Raw genomic sequence first — 27,304 nt, forward strand, 5'->3', positions numbered from 1 at the left:
TTTTTGCATTGATGTCATTTTGTGGTAATTTTCTGTGCACTATATATGACTTTACATGTAAGAAATGTGTAAAAATGGACATGCAAATGTGAATTTTCTGTTTACATGTAACACAATGCTACAAAAATAAATATACTGTATACATACAAACGTGCATATACTTTTTTCTGTGTACTACAGTATTGTACATTATTGACTTTTCCCAGTAAACTTTTACCTGCTGTTAAAATCGGTATCTAAAAAGCTCAGTGTGATACACATTATCATTCAGCTAGACAAAACTGACATTCTTGTTTAGTACAGTAAACAGTCAGTGTCAACAAAAAAGTAGAACAAAAAGGCAATTGTATACAACAAGGGTTGACTGCCATGGTGAAAAACAAAACAAAAAACATCTAAACATTTTGACCAGTACAGCTCACATGATGACAAAAAAAAAAAAAAAAAAAAAAAAATTCATTTTGATGGCATTGGCCAATTTACTGACACAATAACTAGGTTTTGAAGCATGAATGAAATGTTTTGGGTGAGTTACTACATTTTGCAGACATGCAATAGAGTTGAGTTGTGACAAATGCACTTACAGTTTAGAGAATGTTAAGACTGTTAAAAAAATAAAAAAAATAAAATAAAAAAGAGCCAAAGCGATTGAGGAAAAACTGTAATTATCAATTACATATATTACTATATTAAAAAAAACAAAAAAAAACAAACAAAAAAAACATTAATAAAACCATACGACCAACCAAAAACAACAACAAAACTCTTTCTTTTTATGCAGTTTATATTTGTTTTCCCGTTGGCATTCATTTCGCCATTCTCGTCCTCAAATCATATAAGAAAACATGCGTAGTGATCCGTATTCCCGACTGATTTACGTACGCTGGTGCGCAGTCCTCCCATAGTGCAGGGCGTGCTGTACGTAGCCATCTTGTGTAGCGCAAAGGAAGAGCAGCCGTTAGCCTGAGACATCTACTAACAGGAAAACAGTGACAAACGCTCGCTATACCAGTAACATATTCTCTTAAAGTGAGAAACAGTTTGTGAACATGTATTATTATGCCTCAAGATGTCTGGCAGGCATGTTTCAGCGAGGATTTGTGCTTTTGGAGGCGGGAGAGTGTTGAAAACTGAAGGCGCCTCAGACTCGAGTGACTCTCGCGACTGAAGAGTTTCATCTGCGAGAACGGCCTGAGGGAAACTCTCACACCGGCAAATGGCCTTCATTTAGGACACGGGCTCGGAAATATTAAACACATCTGGATTAAAGCTGTCATAGTGTTTGGAGTTTCTGAAGGTTCAATTTTAAGGATTTAAAATACTAAAAATGCTGCGATGAGGACTCGCGAGCCGACGGAGCTCTGAGGGAGTCTTGAGTGAGCGTGACGCTAACGGAAAAATATACAATATATTATTTTTTTATATAAACAGTGTTACTGCGCTAAATTTGAAGCTGTACGCTTCATCCTGACGTGTCAAAGTCAGTAACATACTTTTAAGCGGTCAAAATGTCGAAAATGTCGAAAAAGAAGAGCTGTTTTCAGATCACGAGCGTAACGCAGGCTCAGGTGGGGGCCAGCAGCATCACGGACGATACCGAGAGTTTGGACGACCCGGACGAATCCAGAACCGAGGATATGTCCTCATCAGAGATATATGACATGTCCAAATTTGGCGATTTTGAGCAGGGGGCGTGTAACGTCAGTTTATCGGATGAACCGCTAAATAACGACTTGGAAACATCTGGCGCCAGCTTGTCAATGACGATACCTGGCTCTTGTAATACAGGTGGTCTTCACACAAACCCAAATGTTCGTGGAGTCATTGGTGCTGCAAGCCAAATGACCACTGCCTCTGTACCTTCCCAGCCTTCATCTTCAGTTGCTGGTGGTGTTGCATCTAATGCACCATCCAGTTTGTCACAGACATCAACATCATTTTGCACTTCTGCTACAGTAAGTAGTTGCAGTTCCCGTTTCAGAGTCATCAAACTAGATCATAGTACAGGTGAGCCCTTCAAAAGAGGTAGGTGGACTTGCACTGAGTTCTATGAGCGAGATACGGATGTTTCCTCATCCGGTCGGACTGTGGATAATGTTAAACAGGCTGGCATCTTGGACCATAATGTGGACAGGGATGGACTAGCAGTTCCTGTTGCAGCAGAACCACATACTGATAGTGGTTACATGTCTGTACCATCTAATCCTCCTGTGGAGCTTCAACAGCAAAGTTTTGGCATTTCACAGCAGGGATTAGGGAACATTTTCCCCGCGGGGACCGGTGATGCCCACATTCAACATGTCAAATCTCCTAGCATGCCTTCTACAACTCAGCCACAGGCTTTCCACCCAGGTAAACTGGCACAAAACCCTGGTCATATCCTTCCCGCTGGTATTCCATCTAATCCATCAGACTATAGGTCACAGCATCAGCCTCCCTTGCAAACTCCTATCTCCTCAGCCCAGACGCTAACAGTGACCTCTATTCCGCTTGGAGTCCCTTTGAACCGGGGCTCATCACCTGTCATGACCCCTGCTGCGGGAAGCACTCATGTTCTCGGATTAGTTCCACCTCAGGCTGCGGATACTATAGGGCACGGCAGAGGGCCACTTCCCATCAGCCATACGGAGCATATTCAGGGGCTCATACAGCAGTCGGGCATTGGTGCAGCTCTAGGGACAGCCACAGCTGTTGTTTCGCAGGCACCAGTGCCGCTCATTCAGCCAGCAGTAACTACGTCTGTCACCCCCCATGCTTTGGTCCCTGGTGTACAAAATGTGCCTGTTATGTCCAGTGCCTCTAATACCCCGCAGAGCATGCCAAACCAGACTCCGGTACCTGTTGTACAGCCCCAACAGGACCAGCCTCAGGGAGTCCACAGCGGTTCCACGGTAGGACTGAGCATGCAGACTTCCCCCTCCAACTTTAGCCAACTTCCCATCAGCACCACTCAGGCCGATGAGAACCGGAGGAACTCTGATGCGCTACCTCAGAGCTTTGTCATCATAGGAAAAGATGCCACCAAGGCCCTGAATCCAGAGTGCTTGAAGCTTCCCACACCTGCTGTCAACAGCCTGTTTGGAATAACTATTCCCATTGATGGAGATGATGACGGGTAAACCTTCATTCTTCATGTTGCTGACCAGGCTGTTTTGATTATGATATAAAGTTTAGTAAAAAATGATAAGTTGGTGTGCAACCTGTCCCCCATGGTTGCAGTATGGCATTTACAATATAAGTGAATGGGGCCAGTACATAAACGTTTAAATATACATCATTTTAAAAGGATAGCCACAAGATGTAAACAGCATACATGTTAACATGATTTTAGTGTGAAAAAATCAGGGATTTAGAGGTGTTACAGCGTTTACCAGATTACAGAGTTTACCGGCATTACATGGTCATGACACTGAAGTTGTATATTGGATGTAGCTTGGATGAAGATAAGATTAGAAAGCAATTTTATGACATGAAAATCATGTTAACATGTATAATGTTTATGTCTTGGAGCTTTAATTTTGAAACGGTGTGTATTTGAATGTTTTTTTATCTGGCCCTATTCACATCAATTGTGGGTGCCATACTGTAACTGCAGTTTTTACCTTTTTTTTTTTTAATGAACATGGGAGGAGTTGAAATTAGTTTTTGCGGTAATCAACATTATTCCACAAATGCTGTTGATTGAGCTTGTGTTGAACCTGGAACATTCATTTAACAAATATTTGTACTTTCTATTGCCAGTAAACTGCTTATTACAGCAGCTCTATCTGTTGTGAAATGTACACTCGAAAAAAGCTTGCCCTAGCTTAACCTTGCAAGCTAGAAGTTGGAAGGTAAGTTTTGCCCTGGGGTAGTGGTGTTTGGATCACAATTTGCATTTTGCCTCGAAGGTTTCTTTTGTGTGTGTGTTGTGTTTTTAAATTTGTGTAAAGTTTTTAAATTCTTTTGTGCAGCATAATGAATTATGAGCAAAATTGTGTCCTGTCCGCCCTCAATTTCACCTGCTGAATACAGAATTGAAGTGTTCTCAATTTACACCAGACTTATTAAGTAAATTGCTGTGAGAAAGATAGATTGAATTTGCTGCTCTAAAGCCACAATTAAAATGCATGAATGTAGCTGGATTAGATAAGAAAATATCAATCCAGTTGGCCATTACTTTAATGAAAGATAGGACCCTTTTCAAGCCAAAAATAAATTAGTTTGCCATTTGTTAGGTTTTAAATGATAAAAGAATAGATATGCTGTCCAAAATGAACACAAACAACATTTGGACACTTAAAGTCGGCATGAAATCAAAATTTACCCTATTTATTTTATTAATGCACAACACTGGTCTTATTTTGAATGGTTCATCCATGAATATTTGCTTTATTAAGGTGTATTTTCTGTTGTTTTCCTTTCAAAATCATGTTCGCTACACCAAACTACCTTGGTTGCAGGCCCACTGGCTTAAATAAACATTTAGAATTAGTAGTAATAACGGCGAATTCACGTTTGTTTTCGAGATATTTTACGCCTGAATGCTTCCAGAGGTGATCGCTACTGAATACAACGCGAGTCTGATGGGTTTGGAGTTTATTCGTATTTTTAAATGCCGGTATCTTGGGATGTACACTAAAAATATTGTGATTCAAAAAGTTGAAATATTGTAATCTTCTACTCGCTTGTTTCTCACTCATCTGCACTGAGCTCCAGCCTTGTCGTAAGCAAAGTCCGCGATGTGCTATGTGCATTTGTGTGCTGGTTATGGTTAATGTTGTCAGTTAGATCATCGTTCGGTTCTCAAGTCAATGGGTCACAGTGGAAAGGGTGTGGGTCTATGTCTGTAGCTAATTTATGAAGAAAAACATAACGCAAAAACGATGTACGCATAAAGCCGTGTTTCCATCCCATGTGTTCAAAAGAACAAAATTGTCACTTACAGAGAAACTAGCTGCTGTGACTTTTTTATTAATGAAATACTCGCGGTTTAGAGCACACAGGCAAAACACTGTAAAGAACTTTGTTTTATGTCTGGGAACACTATATGTGTGCGTTCCTCCTTCCCGTCTTTGCCGTGCGGATCTGAAATATATTTTTCAAAGGTGTCAATAAACCTGTACTTGCATTTCAGTTTGTATTTGACATATTTGCTTTGCAAACTTATGCAGACTTTGGATTTTGTATACACCATTATTTCAGGATGACCAGAGCAACATTTCAGATACGATGATTGGTCCACTGGTTAGTCCAGTTATGAACGAGTTATTCAGTCATTTGAATTTTTTAATGCACATCTTGTATTCCTAATAAATTCAATAGGAGTTTATTAGGTAGATGTTTTTCCATCATAGTTTATGCACATTTCTTCTTATCGTATAAAAACTGTACCCCCCTCAAGTGAGCATCTACATTTTGTATGCTCATTTTGGAGATTTTATTCGCATCTTGGTGTTTCCTTCCAGCAGTTTTTATGCAATATCCCAAAATGCGCCTAAAAATATGTGGAGGGATACCCAGCTTCCATGTGTCTACTGCTAACTTGCTTTCAGGTTTTCCTCCATTCTGGTATGCAACGGCCACTTTTCACAATCCAGTCAACAACTGATGGAAGAAATAAAGTCCCCGCCCTACATTTGTTTCTAGTTCGATAAGCCGTTTCACTCAGAAATACGTCACAAAATGGAAGAAAAGTCGCAGTTTCCGTTTCATGCCGACATTAACACTTCAAACGTCAAACGTAGCGGAATATGTTCATAGTTAATGTGATGAACTGCACCTGCGGTTACTCTGCTAGGAAACCTGTGTGAACATTAGGGGAATAGACTTCATACATCCACAAAAAAGTTTCTTAAAAATAATTGCAAAAATGGCTCAGAAAAGTGAAGCTAGTTCTGAGAAAAGCACTAGCATAATTTTGTTTTCAGATGCTTTATGTAATGCATTTAAATTCATACATAAATAAGTGTCCAAAGGCTTTTTGAGGCCATTGTAGATGTGTTTTCCCTAAACAGAAAATAAGTTCTCTGAAACTTTTGTTTGAGACTGTTAGCTCCTTTTTAAAAATAAGTGCAAAAATGTGCAAAAACTGGAAAGATGCATGGGAAGTAGCTAGATAGTGTCTGATTCAAGTGACCTGTCATGTCATTTGTCTTTTTCAAGTTTGTTGAACAAATCTGGTTAAGTCAGGGATTTCAAATGTATCCATATACATTGTCCAGCTCTTAGAGATTTGTTTTGATGGCACGGTTTTCCTGTCACACACTTGTCACCAGAAGCTGAACTGTCTTTTTATGCTGATTAGGAGTTAGCACAGTGCTTAATATCTTGTGATGAGCAGAAGACTCTGTCCACAGACTGATAAACCATTCAGTCATGTGTAACATCTGCATGATGTGCTTCATAGGGAGGCTGTTAGGGAGAGCTGGTAGGAATCTAAGAAAAATCTGTACATGCTGTCAACATAGAAGTGTTAAGAAAGAGACAGCCAACCTATAGACCAACTATATATAATGTATTCAATACTGTACAGACTGTTCCTCAGTGTAGGTTATTGGTAATATTTGAAGACACATTTCTTTTTTGTTTGGGGTAACTTAGACTTAAACTGCATAGTTTTTTCATACAGAGGTAAGGAGATATCTTTATGGGTCTAAACTCATGAAGAGAAAAAGTAACTCATAGCAGTCATAGCACGCATGCAACAACTGCCTGTGTATGTGTGCACAGTCAAATGAAGTACACTTTGAAAGCAGTGGCGATGTCTCAGGGCCAGCAAAGCCTTCTCTGCTGGTGTAACATGCCTAATAAATATTTTTTCATACTTTCATTCTCATTGACCTTTTTTGCCTATGTATTTTCAACTCTTTCCACTCCTAATTCATATACAAACGAATAGCAAAAAACAAAACGTTTATCCAATCAGAATTTATTCCTTGATGCTTACAAGCAAAGTGTGACAACTGTTTCACAAATCGCATGCCCGAAGCCGAGCTTGTTAGCCGAAGCAGCGCGTGAGTTTGAACTCCACCCCGTCAGGCCTTCAGAATTTCTGCAGAATCCCTCAATAGTGCAAATGAATGGGCATCTAAAGTCAGATTGTCAGATTCATCAGCCAATCAGATTGATTTATTTGTTCTTGGTGGGTGTGGCCTTTAGGATATGTCCCAGTCCAAGCCTTCTAGCTGGCCTTGAGTGACGCAATCACGCTTTAAGTGATGTACGTAATTTGAAAGCGAAGAGCACGAGATCTTGCTGACGAGTCGGCTGTCATCGCTGCCAAATCATCATCGAGAAAGAGATCCTTAAGGATTTAAAAACCTGAGATGTTCTGAATGATCGTGTGATTGATTTAATTAAACAGGAAAGGAGGACTGATTTTTACTTCAAGCAAATTGGTGAGTGCTTTTTGCATTGTTATAGCAACATCAGGAGTTTTCTAAGTGTAAATTAGGCCGCTTGAGCATTCAGTGTCACATCAAGTTTTGAAAAGTAACCGTGTAACCTGACGAAACAAAATTTATTGCAAGCTAAATTAAAATCGCAGATATTACTAGAGAGCTTTTTCTTGGTATTAGACCTCCTTTATTCTGGCTTTTGTACGTGGACGTGTTTTTAAAATGTCATTTGGTATTATTAGTTGACTGCCATGTAATGTATGATAGGCATACGGTGTCTTATTCATTGTGAAACTGTGTTTTCTTAATGGCATGAATCGCACTGAAGGCCTAGACTTAAAATGCACGGGCCGTGGCTGTTTAAAAGGCATTCAACTGTATGCAGATGCTAAGCGTTGTCAAAACTGGAGTATAATTTGTAAAAGTTTTGAAGATAGGAGCCCATTGTTGCATTAACTGAGGTTGGAGCCGAGATATCACACTTCTCTAGCACATCCTTCTCAGCTTTAAATACCCAGGAAATGGCCCTTGATAATGTTAACTTTAGTTCATCACTTTCTGTTCCTCTATGAACGACAGAAGAAAGAGGAAGTGACCTTTTAACTAATATGAATTAAGATATATAAACAGTTAATTCACTAACTGAAATGGTACGACAGGTGAGGCAATGGTAAACGCCTCAAGATTGGTAGAGAATGCGTTACAGCGTTCAGAGTAACATTTGCGTCATTTTGAACAGCCATAGACTTCTCTCTCTCTCTCACGTCTTCAACAAACCTATGCACTGAATAGGAAGTTTATTCATTTTTTAATCATTTTTTTTTTGTTGCTTCATCTTCCAAGCGTTGTGCAACACTTACCTGAATATAATCATCTCTTTGTTCTAGTTTAAATTAAATGAATGAGGTACTTGAAAAGAACGAGTTTACTTTAGGCTGACATTTTTCCTTGAATAGCATTTTGTTCAAAGATGTTATACCAAGGACTATGTAGTTTTGCAGGAGCCTTGCAAGAAATGCTGGAATCAGATGCCTTTGTGAAATTGAAACCTGAAATATGAAGCGTATACCTTTGCTACACAAAAAAAGTAGACCTACACGGAATCTATGCTTGCAAATTCTGTAGAAACACCCATCATTAACATCCCCCGTTCCTTGTATGTTTAATAAATATTTTTGGCTAATTTATAGGGATGCACCAATAAAAAAGTTTCAATTCCGATACCTGAACTCTCTGTATCGGCCAATATCGACCCCAATCCTAAACCAGTTTTGTTGTTGTTGTTGTTGTTGTTTTCTTTCTTTATCTGTTTAGAATATCTATACCTCACTGTGTGGAACTGATTGGGATTACTATTTTATGTGTTAAGAAGCAAATCTTTAAAGAGAGGAAAAAAAAAAAAATTAGATAAAAACATGTAGCCTATTAAGAAAAACATAATTGCTGACTAGCAGTGTTGCCATGTCCGCTTACTATGTGACTTTGGGCTTGTTTTTTCATGAAGTCGCAGGTTATGTTTTTTTTTTTTTTTTTTTTTGCATGTTTTGAGGGTACAGTTGCGCTTTTGGGCTTGCTGAAGCTTGGGCTCCCAGAACACAATAAACTGTGATCCACCACTAATAGTAGCTGGCAAAAAGCCCCATCTACTGTTCGTGCCATGCTCTACATCAGTGGTGAATACATGCATATATGCTTTTCATCTAGTGAAAGTCTTGAGTAGAAAAGTAGATGGTTCTCTTTACACCCCTAAAACTTTTTTTTTTTTTTGTATCTGGACTTAAATGGATTCAGATTTGTAGTTCACTTTTTAATTGTAATAAGATTATCAGTCCACTTAATTATAAATGGCAGGTGCCAATAATTTAAAAATACCAAATATCAGCTGATTTATCGCCTCGGCTATAGGCTATATCAGTCAACCACTAGTGACTGTAAAAATATGTTCCATATTTAAAGATGGAATGTCCTGTTTTTGGCTGGTAGAAAGCTGGCAAACCTATTTAGAAGTAATTATGTTTAGGGGTTGGGTTAGGGAATCTAACAAATATAAATTATATGTTAATTATAAGTGTATTTTAAATAAATGGACATATTTTTTAAGTATAATTACCGTGTGGTTAAACACACACGGTAGTGTCTGTAGATTGCAGAGGCTATTAAGAAATCCTCCAAACTGACAATGATGCAGGAAAATGTCACTATGGTGAGGCCTCCATTAAGAGACTGTCCTGGCTTTCAGCTACCAATGAGAGTGTAGAACTCTCAGCTCCGTTTAACAAATTTTTCCATGTTTAAATTGCATTCCGAAGATTTTTCCCCAACATCAGTGCAGAAAATGTGGTGATTGGTGATCAGCAGTCAAACAGTGAGGAAGAATGCAAGTCTTTCAGAATATGCCAGTTTTTTAGGTTTTAGGTTAATTCCTTTACATTAAATGTCAAGATTATTATTATTTTTTTTAAATTAAGCTAAAACCACACCTAAACACTTCAACTCCAGTATACCATTTGTATGGTATTGTTTCTTAGATTTCAAAGGTAGAAAGGTAATTACCAACCCTGTCTCATGACAAGTCATAGTAATAGTTGAGATGGTGAAATCGAGTTGGCTCTTTCAAAAATGTACAACTTTTACTTCCATCGGAAAAAATAAAGGAACTAACGAACAATGTCGTTATGATTTTTCCTAAGTTTGAACCCCTTACCCAACCATCAAGTGTAACCCTTACCCAAACGATTTTAAACTAACAATGATTTTAGCAGGAAAATCGGAAGAAACCACAGAAGAAAGAGAAACATCGGGGTTAAGAAAGAACATTCTAATGATTTTTCCGAGTTTAACCCCTAACTCAGACAAAACCTAAACCAAACCATGATTTTTGAATAGTAAAATAACTTATGTGTACCAAGAAAGAAAGAAAACATCAGGGTTTGGAAAGAGATGAGGGAAGTGAATTACAGGTTATTGACATCCATCAGTCATTTGTATTGCATAAATAAATATGGAATGTGTAGCAACATTTCTAGCTAAAATTTGTATTGTATTGATTTCAAATTCTGTTGATTAGTTGGTCTTATAATTGTACCTTTTTGTACGAGCCAAGTACTACAATACCTTACGATATCATCTTGTACAAATTATTAAGAGTAGCCATGAGACTGTTGGTAATTACAAGGAAGGATAAATTATTTGTAACTGTTAAAGAACCCACCTCAAACATAAAAGTTCTGCATGTATGACCAACATTTTTTTTGAAGTAACAGATCACCCAAAAATTATGTACGAGTTAATGGAGCCTCGCACTAATTTCTCTTTTTAAGATCAGACCCTTCCAGCATTGATGGCTTTGAGAGGATCCAGTATAAAACAGAAAATCAAAGATTTTGAAGGGGTGTGGTATTTTTTTTAATATACACTCACTGAGCTCTTTATTAGGAACATCTGTACACCTACTTATTCATGCAATTATCTAGTCAGCCAATCATGTGGCAGCAGTGCATAAATTCATGCAGATATGGGTTAGGAGCTTCAGTTAATGTTCACATCAACCATCAGAATGTGATCTCAGTGATTTCGACGTGGCATGATTTTTGGTGCCAGACGGGCTGATTTGAGTATTTCTGAAACTGCTGATCTCCTGGGATTTCCACATACAACAGTCTCTAGAGTTTACTCAGAATGGTGCCAAAACAAAAAAACATCCAGTGAGCGGCAGTTTTGCAGATGGAAACACCTTGTTGATGAGAGGGGTCAACAGAGAATGGCCAGACTGGTTCGAGCTGACAGAAAGGCTACGTTAACTCCGATAACTCCTCTGTACAATAGTGAGCAGAATAGCATCTCAGAATGCACAACACAGCGAACCTTGAGGCGGATGGGCTACAACAGTAGAAGACCACGTCAGGCACTTTATTAGGACCAGTGTTCCTAATAAAGTGCTCAGTCAGTGTATGTTTTGAAGACAATTTATAGAAAACACCTTTTTCATCAAACTCTTTAATCCCTTCTCTTTGAAGGCTCTTTGCCATGTTTCTAAAGGTCATTGTTAGAGTTGTTACACCTCTGACTATATACAAAAACCTGTTCCTCTGTAATCCTCTGCCAGCTTCACTTCCCCAGGGTAATTCTATCTATGTGTTGTCTTCATCTTTTGGTGGAAAGATGAAAGACAACTTCTGTAAGTGTTTTGCGCAGCAGCTGGGAGAATTTCACTAATGTTCCTTTAGAATTTGACAGTTTCCTTATCTTTATCTCTATTTGTTTCCATTTGTCTTAAAGAATTACAAGGAGGTCTCACTATTTGTATATGAAATAGTTCATTTGATAATGCTTCCAGCTATCAGTAAGAGCATTGTTCTCTCATTTCCATTTAACACATTTTACAATTTTATATCCATTCACAGATTTCCCCCCTAAAATCAACACAGAAATTGGGCCTAACAATGACTCTTAATTATGTAGGAGGTATGATCTGATTCACCCTTAATTTTATAATCCAGTGAAGTTATAAACTGTGCAAAGCAAAATAATCTTTCCTGTGTTTATGGCAAAAACAAAACTGCTGAACCTTATTCACAGCAGCGCCATCTTTCATTTTTGACGGGAATGACAACAAGGCTGTGAGGGATGAGTTGTATGGTTGTTTAAAGTGTTTAAGATCATTCCGCTGAAGAAACATTGAAAAAAACATCTTCACAAGAAATGACAGTTGACGAAAACCTCCAGAAAACATGAGTTGGGGAAAATGAGATGTGATCTAGGAGCTTTATACAGCTTTATGCAGTGGATGCCATTGAAGAGACTAAGTCTATCCCTCACAGCCTCGTTTTCATTCCTGTCAAAAATAAAAAAAATGGCACTACTGTGAATAAGGTTTATAGGGACTTCTGGGTTTGTGACCACTGTTTTGAAATGTTGGGTAATTCTTATCAACACTTTGCATTTAGGGCCAATAGTTTGGAACCAGTCCAAATTTAAGTATTATTATTTATTTGCATGCTTTAGGTTTGTAATTTACCAAAAAGCACAACATTTCTAAGACTATGGATCTTTGCATGGTAGATTTTTATTACAGAAACTAGATGTCAAGGCATTGCCAGTGAAGCCTGCTAAAAATTAACCTTGTGTCATTGCTGGTCACAGGACAATGGTCATTTTGTACCATGCACTGTGTTGCATGATCGACCAAAGGAAATCAAATTTAGCTCCTTTTAGTTAAGCTGGACAAAACTTGGCTGTAAATCAATGTGATCATTTGTTTAGGGGATCCATCTATCACACTGAATGGCTGTTCTGACATTTCCTGTTTGACGTACATTTTGAGCTCTGAAACATTCAGGACTCTTGCTGGGGGCACTAACAACACGCAGCGCTGTTAACCATTTCACCTCCTGTCCTTTTTCACCTTTTAGATATTCATACTTTTTAGACACGAATGCCCATTCATTGCAGCATTTTCTTGGAAGCCAGTATTGATGTGCATCTTGTTTTTCATATTAAAAGGGTCGATCTTTTTTTTTTTTATTTTTTTTTTTTTTTTATAAATAGTATTCAATTGTCATGAGTGGCTATTTTCACAAAACTGTAATGCTTTATCGTACAAGAGGGTTTGAAAGTCTGATTCCACATTGAAAATCTGTTAAATCTGTTTTTAACCTCAAAGTAAACAAAGTTTTAGGATTTTTAGACATTTTTATTAAAGAAATATTATGCCAGCTTGAGTGCATGCTGTCATTAGGGATGACCGGATCAATCCTGAAGTATCGATACTTCCGATACTGATATTGTGTCAAGAGGATCGATAATCAGATAAAAATATAGATACTAATATTATCTAGTTTTTTACCAAACTAGTGATTTTATTATTTATCATGAAAACTATGATGTTTCTTAAGATTTAAAGTGAAAAAATAAAAGTATATAAGCAAAGTTAGCTTAGTTGCATATGATTGGATCAATTTCTCCTTCTGCTCAATAGATATCTGATAGTTTTCAGTTTAGGCCTATAAAAAAGAAAAAAAAAGGCTTTTATATATAATGTTAAATGGCTAAAATTACCCATTTTGTCTTCAGAAATAACAACAACAACAACAACAAAAACTTGCACTTGGTGTTAGATTATGGTCATTAAATCAAAGAGCAGACTTGAAATACAAAGAATTTTAAATTCATGTTAAAATATTTTTTTGTTGAACTTTTCTCTCAAAATATACTGATAATTTTTCCAAGCCCTGTTAGTGATTCTTGTAAATGTATATTGTACAATCATAACGAGAGCTAATTTCTTCATCTTCCCCTTAAAAACTATGGTGTTTGATTTAATTACCTTATTCATATGTCTTTCGTATTTTTTATCTTGTTTCGTTGGTCTCCAAGGAACCCCTCTACTGCTTTCTATCAAGCCTTCCCAAACTGCAGGGCAAAGGTCATCAGTGATGGGTATGATCACTCTGTGTGTGTGTGTGTGTGTGTGTTATTTTGCTCTTTTGGCAGTCGTGAGTGTGCATGGAGTGAGCATGGCATTTATGGAAGTGACTCCCAGGCTCAAGTGTTTGACATCTGTAACAAGTATCACTTTTGAAAATTGTTGGCACTTGTTGGCATCAACTTCTTTAAAGGCACTTATCCATTAGAGAAAGCTCTGAGAGAGCTCTGAGAGTGTTAGAAATGCATTAAATGTGTTTTAAAGTTGTACTGAGCCTGGGTTTGGGTAAGAGTTGATATCATGTAGGAATACATCAAATTAGATTTATGAAAGTACAACTGTACCCTCTTTCTGAAATTCTCAGTGGTCAACAGATAACTTCATTTTCATAGTTGTTGCTCTGATCTGGCCGAGATGTCTTTCACAAATAACAAATGTTATTACACCTTATCATTTGAAGCATACAGATAGTGAATTGGTGGGTTTTTGTTAAATGTGAGCCAAAATCATCACAGTTAAAAGAACCAAAGACTTAAACTACTTCAGTCTATGTGCATTGAATTGATTTAATACACGAGTTTCACAATTTGTTGAATTGCTGAAATAAATGAACTTTTCCACGACATTCTAATTTATTGAGATGCACCTGTATATACGGTCTTGCTGAGCTGCAATTCATCATTAACACTATGTGCGCAGGGCACTTTATATACTGTATAAGCACACTAGCACATACACACTATATATTGATATAATTAAATCATCATAGCCTTTTGCGGTTTAATAAGCACATTAGCCCATATAGTGGACTGCTTTTCCGGAGGTGAGAAGTCATCAATAACATCTGCCAAAACGTCAAAATAAAAGCTCCATTTAACTAGATGCCTGAAATTGAAAAAATGTGACAGAAATATAATAGTCCTGTTTAGTAAAATTTAAAATTCAATGTAGTAGTAATACTAATTATAATAATAATAAAATATCAATAATAATTAATTTATATTTCAGCAATATCTCAAGCAAGAGTTTAATTTCTGCTTTCATTAATGCTGTGATGTTCTATTGTGCAGCACTGTATTTAACAAAGAATAAATAACTCAAATTTTGGGGTTTGGATTGTGTGAGGATATAGAAGCTCTTCATTTGATAAAAAAATAATGCAATGGTATGTTGAAAAGTAATTGTTCTGTTTTTTTATTAAAAATCTATAAATGAATTTGATTAGAAAGTTGTTTTTTTTATGTTAAAATGTAATTAAACTTTAAAATTCGGAATTCAGAGAAAATAAAATGGAAAACACAGAATTTGGGAAAAAATAAAACTGAATTTGGAAAAAAAATTAAATGGATTGCATAGGGCCCTATTAAACCTAACTATCAGTGGAGTAAAAATGTAATTTTAGAGCGAATATGCAAACTCCGAATCACACTCATCATTGTTTATGTTAATGTGATTACTTCCTGGTTCCCATTAGACCAGAACCTGTGACCTGGAGTTTGCTCATGCAACAAGCTAGTAGTAGCAGCGCTAGAGGGAAAGGTGACTGTGGTTGAATTGATGCTAAAATGTCTGATGGGGGAAGGTGCTAGTCAGTAATTCAGCTTAATGGCGTAAATTTCAAAGTACATGAACTTTTGGAAGCAACATGTGATAATGGTGTGATAACCAAAGTGTTTTTGGTTTTACGTATTGGTGCAGGCTGATCCACCAGATGGAAATTAACTTGGATGATTTGTAGTAGAGCCCGACCGATATGGGATTTTTGAGACTATACCGATTTTAGAGGGGGAAAATTCGCCGATTACCGATATGCTGGATGATATAGTTAATTTTTGATCTGGAATGAAAACAGACCTTTTCTATGTGGATTGCGCACTGATTGTGCACCGATATGGCTATGCAAAGGTACTCAGAAGGCTGCTTTCTTTTTTTTTTTCTATTTGGAATGCCCAATTCCTAATGTGTTCTAAGTCCTCATGATGGCATAGTGACTCACCTCAATCCGGGTGGCGGAGGACGAATCTCAGCTGCCTCCACGTCAGTGACCGTCAACCCGCGCATCTTATCACGTGGCTTGTTAAGCGCATTACCGCAGAGATATAGCGCGTGTGGAGGCTTCACGCCATCCACTGCGGCATCCACGCACAACTCTCCACGCGCCCCCCCTCCCTAGCAACCGGGCCAATTTGGTCTCCTCTTGTAAACAATGACACCCTTCCTGCCTCCTCCTCCACGTGACGCGTGACCTTACCAACAACCTTACGTCATCCCTCTCATGAGTGCGCGTCACAGAGATGTACGGAAGCGAATATTTGTAGTTAAAATGTATATAAGTATTGTTTTATTTCTCAAAATAATCAATCGTTTGGGTTCAGAAGAACTTTATGTGGATTATTTTGATGCACCCCAAATATGTATTTTGGACCATCAAAAAAACGGAGTACATTCACTTGCATTGTTTAAGGGAGGAGGCCTGTAATGAAATCCTAAAAATCTTAAATTCTGTTTTGATGAAGAAAGAAACTCCTATACATCTTGGATGGCCTGAGGGTGAGTAAATTATCAGCAAATTTTCATTTTTGGGTGAACTATTCCTTTAATATCCCTGCTTACATTTTGAGTATTATCATGTACATTGATGACATGACTGTATACATAAACGATTACATTTATGTGCATATATGAATATGACTTCATAGCTGATTATAATTGATTCCAAGCATATCTTATAAGAATAGTATAAAATAAAGAAAATCGTCTATTCACATCCATCATGCATGTAACAGATGAAATTAGAAAGCGCAAGAAGAACGGTCTGTGTTTATTGATAATATTTTTCTAACTAAAGCTGTTCATAAACATACTTTCTACAGCATGTCCCAGAAGGACAAATACAAAATCACACACATTCACTGGCAGTGTTGGGCAAGCTACTCCAAAAATTTTGCTAGCTAAGCTACCAACTACTCAACAGAAATATTAGTTATGCTAAGCTAAAAGCTACACTTCAGAGAAAGTAGCAAGTTACATGCCAAAAGTAGCTTGCTACATTTAAGCTACTTCGTATTTTTTTCAACCGCAGATCACAGAGCATACTGTCATAGAGAAAGCATCTAGAAAACATATTCACATGACATTTATCAAAGTTATGGTATAGCATAGTACAGTATAGTGCAATACAGTATACTAGTATACAGTATAGTGTAATACAGTATACTAGTATACAGTATAGTGTAATACGTATGTGCACGTAAAAAAACAAACATGTAAATTCATATTTAGACAGGTTACTTACAAACCCATTTGTTCAACATGTAAAATCACATATTTTTATACTACTACCTCTACATACCCATTTAAACAATTTCATTTGCACAGTCCTGTATAAAACTCAATACATATACTATTCATCTTATCCTGTAATTCTGTGTCTAGCTGTTGTATTTCTGTATGTACTGGAAGCTTCTGATCAGAGACCAAATTCCCTGAGTGTGTGTGTGTGTGTGTGTGTGTGTGTGTGTGTGAGCACATCTGGGCAAAACAGTGTGATATCAGATGGTATCAGATTGCAATACCATGGTACTTTGAAATACAACTACCATATTTATGTACCATTCTGTATTTGCATGGTGCTTCAAAGTACTTAAAAGAAAACCATGTTACTACCACATGGTACTTTGCTATATGATTACCATATTCATATACCATTGTATTAACATGATGCTCCCAGGTAATGGTACATGTCCCAAAAACATGGTAATGCCATGGTACTTTTTGTATGTGTTTTTGTGTAGGCTAATACGTGTTTTGATGCTCTTTTGGTTGGAAAATTTCTTTACCTGCAGAAGTCATTTACAAGCTGCGCACGTGTTGAACTTTATAAAGGCCTTCATCACTGGCAAACGATAGGATGCATTTGCAGGTTTGGTTTCCATTGATCGGAACACTGCAACCAGTGTTATCTTTACTTTCCGTATTTTAAAATATTCTGTGAGCATGTTGGCAAGTGAGAGTGCGCACAAATGATTCAGCAGCGCGCACTCAACCGATTCAGACCGCTTTCCTAGCACGTGTGACCAATTCATTATAAAAAAAAAGACTCAAATAATCGATTCATTTGTGATCAGACATCTTTAGCTCTGATTCAAAACTGGCGATAGTAAACACCGGTGTGATATATGATGTAACGGTGTAGCTTTTGTCAATGCTACGCCGCTACCTAGTCAAAAATATAGCTTTGCTACTGAAAAGCTACTTGATTAAAAAAACTAGTGAAGCTACCACCTCACTACTCAGAAATATAGTTAAGCTTATAGCGTCACTATTTGGATTACTATTAGCTTCACTGTTCACAGGGTAAAGTTACTACATATAGTGCATCCTAATTCAGTTATAGAAATTGTAGACTGTATGTTTGCATGGCACCCCCATTTTTATTTCAATAAGCTTCATGTTGATTATGCCAAAATGGGTTGTTGCAATATGTGACAGGGAATTGGAGAGAAATGTGAGAGGCAGTCTGTCAAACCTCTTCCATTCTTGATTGGTGAGTGTGTCAGACCTCTCATAGAAGAGGGTGAGATTTCAGCAAAATTTAAGTCAGTACTGTAGGTGTGACATTCCCTACAAAAATCAAGTTGTTTTGAGTAGGCTAGTGGGACACCACTTTTAAATGCCCAATCAACAATCATACACCGAGAATTTGCGATTTCATAAATGCAGTTAGAACTATTCACAACAAATGAATTGTGTAATTTGTATAACTTCTGTATTATCAAAGTGATCGTTAGAGGCGATTTGCTTTATTTAAGACCTATGCAAAGTTGTACTAGTACTAATGTACTAGTTTATATAATCCTCAAAGTAACATTGATATTTGATTATGTTTGAAATTTCAGTAGCTCTTGAACAATAGGAGGATTGTATTGACAGTGAGCCAAAAACGATTTATCATTTCTGTGTGACTCATAGTTAATACTCTGGTGGGAAGGATAGTATTCATTTAAATGTTATGATGTTAGAGCAGATTTCTGATATTTGCTACATGTTTAATCCTGTCCTGACAGAAGCACAATGTTCAACAGTTGACACCCTTCAAAGCCTTGCCCTGAATGAAACCAGTGCTTAGAATTCAGAGAAAAGTCTGTATACAAGTCTAAATCACATCGCCTGTGCAGCATATTCCAAACAACACCAGATGCCTGCAGATGTTGAGAGTTGAAATAAGATGAACTGTAGTTTCCTTTAAGTTAAAATGTACCTATTAAAACCATGCAAAATCTTATCAGCTAGGTTAAGAGTGGTTGCTGCACTTTAGCCATAGAGAAAGCATGATAATAATTGGATTGGAGAATTAGGAAAGTTCTTTGTGCATGTTTATATGCTTGTTAATTGTCTGATGTTTGGTTTTGTTTATTACGCTGACAGTTTCTATGGGACAGATGTCTCTACAGACTTGCCATTTATCTTATTTGACTAAATAACCCATAACCCCACTCTTTTATCTCTTTCCAAATGCCTCTGGGCTTTTAGTTACTGGCAGATACTAATGAAAATATTTAGGACTCAAAACTGGCTGTGTTTGACATTATTATATATAATTTATCTTTATTTTATTTGTAGAACTTGGATTAATAAAATAGATTCTATCAGTTAAAATGTAGCATCTTATCAGTTTCATAATTCCGCTATATCAAAAATCTAATCTGTAAATGGGTAAAACCGATAGGTTGTAAAATAGGTAGTTAATTTTGGTCTATTCCTCAAATAAAAATATAGCATGTTTTCTGAAGACTTGGAATATAGCGCAAGAATCATTTATGGACTACCATTTATGGTGCATTTTGCTGTTCTTTTTTGAAGCTTGACAGCCAATGGTCACTCTTTACTTGCACTCACTGATCACTTTATTAGGAACCCCTGTACACCTACTTATTCATGCGATAATCTAATCAGCCAATCATGTGGCAGCAGTGCAATGCATAAGATCAGGGAGATACAGGTCAGGAGCTTTAAGTCAGCATGAAACGGAAGTTGCGACCGACTTCTGTATTGTGGCGTATTTCCAAGTGAAACAGCTTATTGAACAAGAAAAAAAATGTAGGGTGGGATTTGAGTTTATCCATTGGTTGTTGATTAGATTGTGAAAATATAGCCGTTGCATAGCGGAACAGAGGCAGATCTGAATGCAAGTTTGCAGTGGACACACACCTACCACTGTGGTGCTTGAGTCAGAGCTGGTTATCGGTGAAATTGTGAAGCAATCTCAACACATTTATTATCAAACTGTCAACATAAATGCAGGAGCACATTGCAGTCTTTGCTTACGAAGAGGCTGTAGCTGTTGAAAAACGAGTGAGTAAAAGATAACCATATTTTAACGTTTTGAATCACAATACACTAAATATAAAGGAAAAAAGACACTTACTCATGCTGTGCATCCCAAGATAACTGCATTCAAAAATATGAATGAACTCCAGAGGCATTGTATTCATTAGTGATCACCTCAGCAATTCAGGCACGAAATGTCTCGAACACAACCACGAATTCGCCGTTATTCCTCCTCATTCGAAATGTAAATTCAAGCCAGCTGACCTTTAACCAAGGAAGTTTGGGTTAAGGAATGATAGTTTTGAAGGAAAACGTGTTTCGTTCAACTCTACGGAAGGTTGTGGTATTTATAAGAAAGGGGCAGGGTTTAAGCAGACTAAATGATTGGAGAAGTCCTGCATACGTCACCAGAGAGAAGTCTGCCATTTCACCGGAAGATCGAGTCATTACATTTTGATTAAACATAAAAAATTAAAAAATAAAACATATCCATGGATGTATCATTCACAATAAGATCAATAGCATACATTTAGAAAATAGATAGGGTGAATTTTCATTTAATGCTGACTTTAATGTTCACATCAATCATCAGAATGGGGAAAAAATGTGATCTCGGTTATTTTGACCATGGCACAATTGTTGGTGCCAGAAGGGCTGGTTTGAGTATTGCTGTAACTGCTGATCTCCTGGGATTTTCACAAACAACAGTTTCTAGAATTTACTCCGAATGGTGCCAAAAACAAAAAACATCCAATGAGCGGCAGTTCTGTGGGCGGAAAGGCCTTGCTGATGAGAGAGGTCAATGGAGAATGGCCAGACTGGTTCGAGCTGACAGAAAGGCTGTGATAACTCAGATAACCACTCTGTACAATTGTAGTGAGCAGAATAGCAACTCGGAATGCACAAGTTGAACTTTGAGTTAGATGGGCTACAACAGCAGAAGACTACGTTGGGCACTTTATTAGGACCAGTGTTCCTAATAAAGTGCTAAGTGAGTGTATATTTGAGGAAAATCATACGGGTTTGAAATAACATAATGGTGAGTGGATGGTGACAAAATGTTCATTTTTGGGGTGATTATACTGTATAGAGATACTATGATATGAACTATTCCATTAAGTGATCTGCATGTTTCCCACCCACCTAACCATCCTATCTCTGTGTAAAGATTTCCTTGGCAATTTAGATTACGAAATCAGTTGGCTTTAACGGCTTAATTTAATTTAATTGATGTTTTTTCCATAAATGTTCTAGGAGACTTCAGTGACTAATTAAATGAAGCACATCGTTGTCCGCTTTCCAGACCCTGATTTAGAAAGATGTTCTAGTTCAAATAAGGGAATGTGTAATTATAGGTAAATAAATGTGACATTTACGTGTTTGCTAAATAAGCCTTACATCCTTTGGTTTTGGTTCGAAATTGATCCGCAACGAGTCGTTAGGTAAGCTTATGCTTAAAAATGAACAAAACAACAAAGGAAGCATTGTGAACCTATTCCTACTAAAGTTTCAATAGATTGTCAAAATAATTTCTGCTAGTGTGACCTAAAATAGATCTGAGATGCAGGTGTAGACCATTTCTTTTTGTTCAAATAGCTAAGTTTGAAGAGTAATGGAATACTTGAGCATTATGTAATCAGGGAGCAAGAAGTTAACTGTTTCATTGCAGTCACAGAGATGCAATCTGATTACTGTAGAGTCTATAATAATTTATAATTATAATTTTATAATTTTCTTTATTTATCACACATTATACATTTGCACATATACAGTGAAATTCTTCTTTTTCACATATCCCAGCTAGGCTGGGGTCAGAGTGCAGGGTCAGACATGATACAGCACCCCTGGAGCAGATAGGGTCAAGGGCCTTGCTCAAGGGGCCCAACAGTGGCATATTGGTGGTGCTGGGGCTTGAACCCCCAACCTTCTAATCAGTAACCCAGAGCCTTAACTGCTGAGCTACCACTACCCCAATTTTTGCATATCTCAGCCAAGCTGGGGTCAGAGCGCAGGGTCAGCCATGAAACGGCACCCCTGGAGCAGATGGGGTCAAGGGCCTTGCTCAAGGGCCCAACGGTGGCATCGTGGCGGTGTTGGGGCTTGAACCCCTGACCATCTAGTCATTAACCCAGAGCCTTAACCACCAAGCCACCACTGCCACCATAACCATGGTGATTACTAGCAAACATGGCCCTAACCACAATAAACATTGACCCACCCCAATATTCAGAACAGTGGTCAATCAATACAAGCTTTTCAATGACCAGTTCTTAAACCTTTAAGTTTGGTCCCCCCAGATCTTGAAAATTTGGTTACATCTTTACTAGCAGGATTCCCAGACTGATCTCACTGTGAATTCGGCAACAGTAGGTTTTGTTGCTGAAATCAGCCTGTTCTTACCAAAATTGCAATCATCGTCCCCCCAGTGGCCAAAGCTGGAAGTATTGTTGAAAATATGGGCATGTGTGAGCTCCAGTTTCCGGTGAAATGTCCACAGAGTGGCGCCAAAATGTAGTTTTATTTTAAGTTGTCAATGATTCAAGTGACATTAAACGTTTCCCAATGTCTAAGTGGGAGTTTGACGAATTGAAAGAACTAGTCCTGACATAGGTTGCATATTCATTGCAATGGGCATTACATTTCATATTTGTATTTGATAAAATTAGGAACCAATTAGTAATTAGTTTTAACTGGATTACAATTTTAAAGTAAACCTTCCATCCCCTTTCGGCACTGTAAATCCAATTTCTCAGCGATATTTATTAGCAAATGTATGTTGCTTTAAAACTCAGTTTTTAAAGTTTGAAACAGAGAATTCTAACGTCATCTCAGATACCTAAATGTAGCTTACTTTATTCAGTATCTGGATCAAAGCAGTGGTACTTCTTAGAAGTTGAGTTGATAGTAAAAAAACTTACATAAGAGCCCCTCCTCTTGGTGGTTTGTTCTCGTAATTATGTTTCATTTTCACACTGTATGCTTCCATTTGACTACTTGGCAGTGTTGACAGCTGGCAATATGGTTTTGGGCTGTTGCACCATTTGATATTCAAAATTATTCAATGCTAGATCAAATCAATTATAGGATTACATTTGTGAGACACTCGTATCAATAAATATTAACAGTGAGCACATTTACATGCACTTATCTTACTGCGATTATGCTTAATAACCCAACAATGTGTGTGGTCATGTAAACGTCATAAATGGCTTTCTTTTATCGGAATAAGCTCATAAATGGTTTACGCGAAAAGCACACATAGATTTTGCCCCATTACTATGATTTCATTCTGCATGTTAACACCTTTACCCACATTCTTACCAGCTTATCCAATGTGCGCAAGTGTTTATGTTTTTACTTCAGAAGCAGAGAATAACTTGATGATTTCAAGTCTCATGTAAAAGTGTTGTCAGATTTTCTGAATAAACTCATTTTTGGTAGTTATCCGTGATTGGTATGTGTAAACACACTCATTGTAAGTGCTGTTTATAATTGGGGGCAACCTTTTCTGTCCCATGCTGCTATAAATGTTCTTGAAGCTACATTTTTGTTTGTTGTTCTTTTATAACCAACTAGACATAGAAATGAATTTTGCACAAAGCAGTCTTTGTGATCTTTGTTTGTCTTGGTGGTGGCAGCTTATTTTATTAACATTAAAAATATTTAACAGCTTTAGTTTATAATTTCTAAACTGACAAGATTTTGCTATTTAAAATGCTTGAAGTATTCTTGGTTTTATGACGTTACTATTTAAATTAAATGCTCACTGTATTTCTATCCTCATTTTCTGTAAAACGATTGTTTGCAGCTTTAGAAAAGCTTTAATAGGTAAGCTAGAATATGCACCCTGCCTAACATCAGGTGGTGCCTGTTGGAGTGCGCATGGATGGAGGCAACTCACGGGGTGATCCATATGAATGGCAGCAGCCAACGTGACTCCAGTCCAATGGTAAGAGGTCATTGATTTTAGGCCATCTGTTGTGTGGCCAGCTGTGTGCTGACCAAAAACATTATGCAACAGCCCGGTGAATTAATTAGCGGCATCTCTCAAGGCTCTGGACTTGTTTACAGCCAATGGGTGTTGGGGAGGAATCACTCATGACTCTGATTTAAAGGTAAAGTAATAACATGTACTTGTTTCTTACAGGGCATCTGGGGGAATATAGCCACGGGTGTGCAAATTACACCCAAAATTTACATTACTTAAAACTTAAAACCAAGAAAGTTCATGCTGCCGATTTTGGTTTCTGGTGTTAGCTGAGTTTCATTTACACTTTCATTATTCATATTTGTGTGCATTCATTGGAGCAAAGTATATCCTTTGTTGTTATTTTGTTGCTATTTGAAAAAGACTAAATCTTTCTGCCTCCTGAATATCCTCCTTTTTTCACACCGTGCATTATGCAATAATTTCTATAATGCAGTTTTTGAAACGGTGAATGTATGTTTTAAATTGACTGTTTCAAAAACTGTGTGCAATGTATTTGTCTATATTCCCCAATAGTGTAAATTGTCCATCCGTTTACATTAGTGTTTTCCAGAGAGGTGATGTCCAATTCACTAATTAATCATTCATTTGAACAGATTTTATTAAATGGCTCAAACTAATCGATTTACAAAGCGCTGGTAGATAACCCAATGCTGAGGAAAAATTAACGCTTTGATGAAACGAAACTTCCGATTGTCTAAAATGAATCAGATTTTCCAACACTACTGTCATCAGTATTTTAGAAAATACGTTCTAAAATTAACAGAATCGTGACCGAATTTCAGATTTAATTAATAAATATTAGGGATGCACAGATACAAAATTTTTGTGTCGATATCTGATTATTTAGAACAACATCTGCCAGCACCGATAGTTGGGTGGTTTAACTTTTTTATGCTAACTTGATACATTGTACATTGCACAGCTTTGAAATGTTTTTTTTACAGACTTTATACTCTATGTCTCTACATGTCTTCCATATTTCAGAGTAACTGATCTCGGTTATAAACAAAACACTGAAACAAAAAGTGCATTATTAACTCACGTAAACTGAATTCTGAAAAGCCACTTGTTAGGCCCACAGTAAATTGGCAAGATTTCCTAATTTTTTGAATGTTCTTAAGGGCATGTCCACACTTATCCAAAAAAGTTAGAAACATCGGTTTTCCAAAGTATCCCGTAATGGAGAGCGTTTTCGAAACGCTTTGTTTTTTGAGGAAACGCAGTTCTGGTGTGCATGATAAGCGTAAACAGGCCCTGATCATCGGCTGTTTTTAAACAAGCCAATATCCATTAGTGCAGATAATTACTTTCTTTGGCCCATACCGATGTTTTCCCATTATATCGGTGCATCTCTACTAAATATTAAGATAATTGTTTTTGGGATACATTAACATGCCTACCTATTAACTCAACTCAAGGCTAAAAAAGAATTTTGAGCTTTAATGGCTGTAATTGGTACAAGTTAATTTATAGTGCTTAATAATTTCTCGTACTCTGTTTTCCCATTGCACACCCAAAGCTTTGTTTCTGACTGAAAGATATCCTCAGAAAAGCTCTCATTAACGCCTAAACATTATTAACCTCTTTCTATATGATGGAAACCCCGTCATTAAACACCATCATAGTAGCTGCAACCTGAAAGTTGCAAGTCAGTAGAAACTTTTATTCTTATTGTAATAATTAATTAGTCATTCACCTGAAAGGAAAACTTGAGATGCAGTTTAGGTGGAAATCTTTCGAATATCTTTGGGAATTATCTGACTACACAATTTCACAACTTTGCTTTGCCTTGTGTGTCACTTGTTCAAGATTATTTTCCCTTAGAAATTAGTTTCCTACTGTGTAGGCATTTATACAGCAGGGAGGAAGAAGTTTCAGCTGGAATCGTCAGATTGGAATGCAAGTTTTTTTTTTGTTTTTTTTGTTACTCAGGATGCAGCATGTACTATTTGATGCCATACACATGCACTAAAGTGTGTAAAACTGGTTGCTGAGAATGGCGTAATAAGATGTTGACATGTCAACCACTGTCAACAAACATTCGGCAATTTACATGCTACCAAGGCAGCTTTTCTGCTGCTTTCGTACCTCACGTTGTACTGTAGTTCCATGGTGCAGACAAAACTACATAAAGCAACACCTGCTCATCTATACTAACCCCCCTCCAACATTTTACTAATGCATACTGCATGAGTTCAGCACCATAGATAGACGCCATGGTGATTATGAGGAAGAGGACAAATCTCCAGCTTTCTCTCAGCTTTTTCTCTGCCTGTATTATCATTCCATTCTTCCAGCTTGCAAATCACATTTGTTGGAGAAAGTTGCTTGGCAACATACGCCAACATATGGTGTAAGCAACATACACTTATATCAAGGATTCTCTAGTGAATTGGTGTATATATCTAATGCAAAGGTATCATTACAGAACTTCACATGTTTCCATTCTGATGTCCCTAGTCTGCTTGACAACAAGTAGGAATTGACAGGCATTATAAACCAGAGAAGTAGAGGACACGAAAGATGATTTGATTGATTTGTGATTAATTGGAAAATTGTAGTTATCACCTCTTTTTGACTTTTAAGACCTTTAAAGACTAAAGTTTAAGGGGCTTTTTATTGAACCAACTAAATTACTGATAAAAGTGCAGAAGTGTCTAGACTGTGTCTGAAACCTAAGGATTCTTCCCTGGAACGAAAAAGGTTCATTTAAAAAAAAAAAACAACAACAAAAAAAAAACTCTTCACTAGGTTTCTTTCCCACACTTTAGCTGGATTTTTCAGGTTTCAGACACAGCCATAATGTCCCTGCTATTTAATGCGAATATATTCATGACATTTTCATTTACACTTGAATGGCTCTCATTACAATTCATTTAATGTAGCATTCTTGCAGTTAGGGCAACGTGGTTCGTTCACCTTGACAGCACATTGAAGATTACGTTTTAGATTATGTACATTACTTAAAGGAATGTCTTGGCTTTAATTCACTGGATTGTGAAATGTAGATGAATGTTTAACTGTTAACTGTTTGGCGAAGTTGTTTACCTGCTATAATGTTTGAGATGCTTTCTAGTAGGGTTGTTGAAGCTTATAATGGTTGTCATGCTTTAACGAACCAAACATTACTTATGTGTTTACTGCTCGCGATGTGTGCAGTAGGCTAAATTTTTTGGTGAA

General features: G+C 37.2%; 1 protein-coding gene across 2 annotated transcripts in view; it reads left to right on the forward strand.

The window, feature by feature from the left end:
• Positions 1-921: 921 nt before the first annotated feature.
• Positions 922-27,304, forward strand: part of LOC127438447 (TSC22 domain family protein 2-like) — a 36,314-nt gene continuing 9,931 nt past the window's right edge. The window contains exons 1-2 of one of the 2 annotated variants that reach the window (XM_051694047.1): positions 922-3,115; positions 13,755-13,817. In XM_051694047.1, coding sequence (XP_051550007.1) covers positions 1,509-3,115; positions 13,755-13,817 — 1,670 coding nt within the window. In that variant the 5' untranslated portion in view covers positions 922-1,508. The remainder of the gene's footprint in view (positions 3,116-13,754; positions 13,818-27,304) is intronic. The other variant, XM_051694048.1, reaches the window with a different exon arrangement.

Source organism: Myxocyprinus asiaticus, chromosome 49, assembly GCF_019703515.2.
Source record: "Myxocyprinus asiaticus isolate MX2 ecotype Aquarium Trade chromosome 49, UBuf_Myxa_2, whole genome shotgun sequence".
NCBI classification, from domain to species: domain Eukaryota; kingdom Metazoa; phylum Chordata; class Actinopteri; order Cypriniformes; family Catostomidae; genus Myxocyprinus; species Myxocyprinus asiaticus.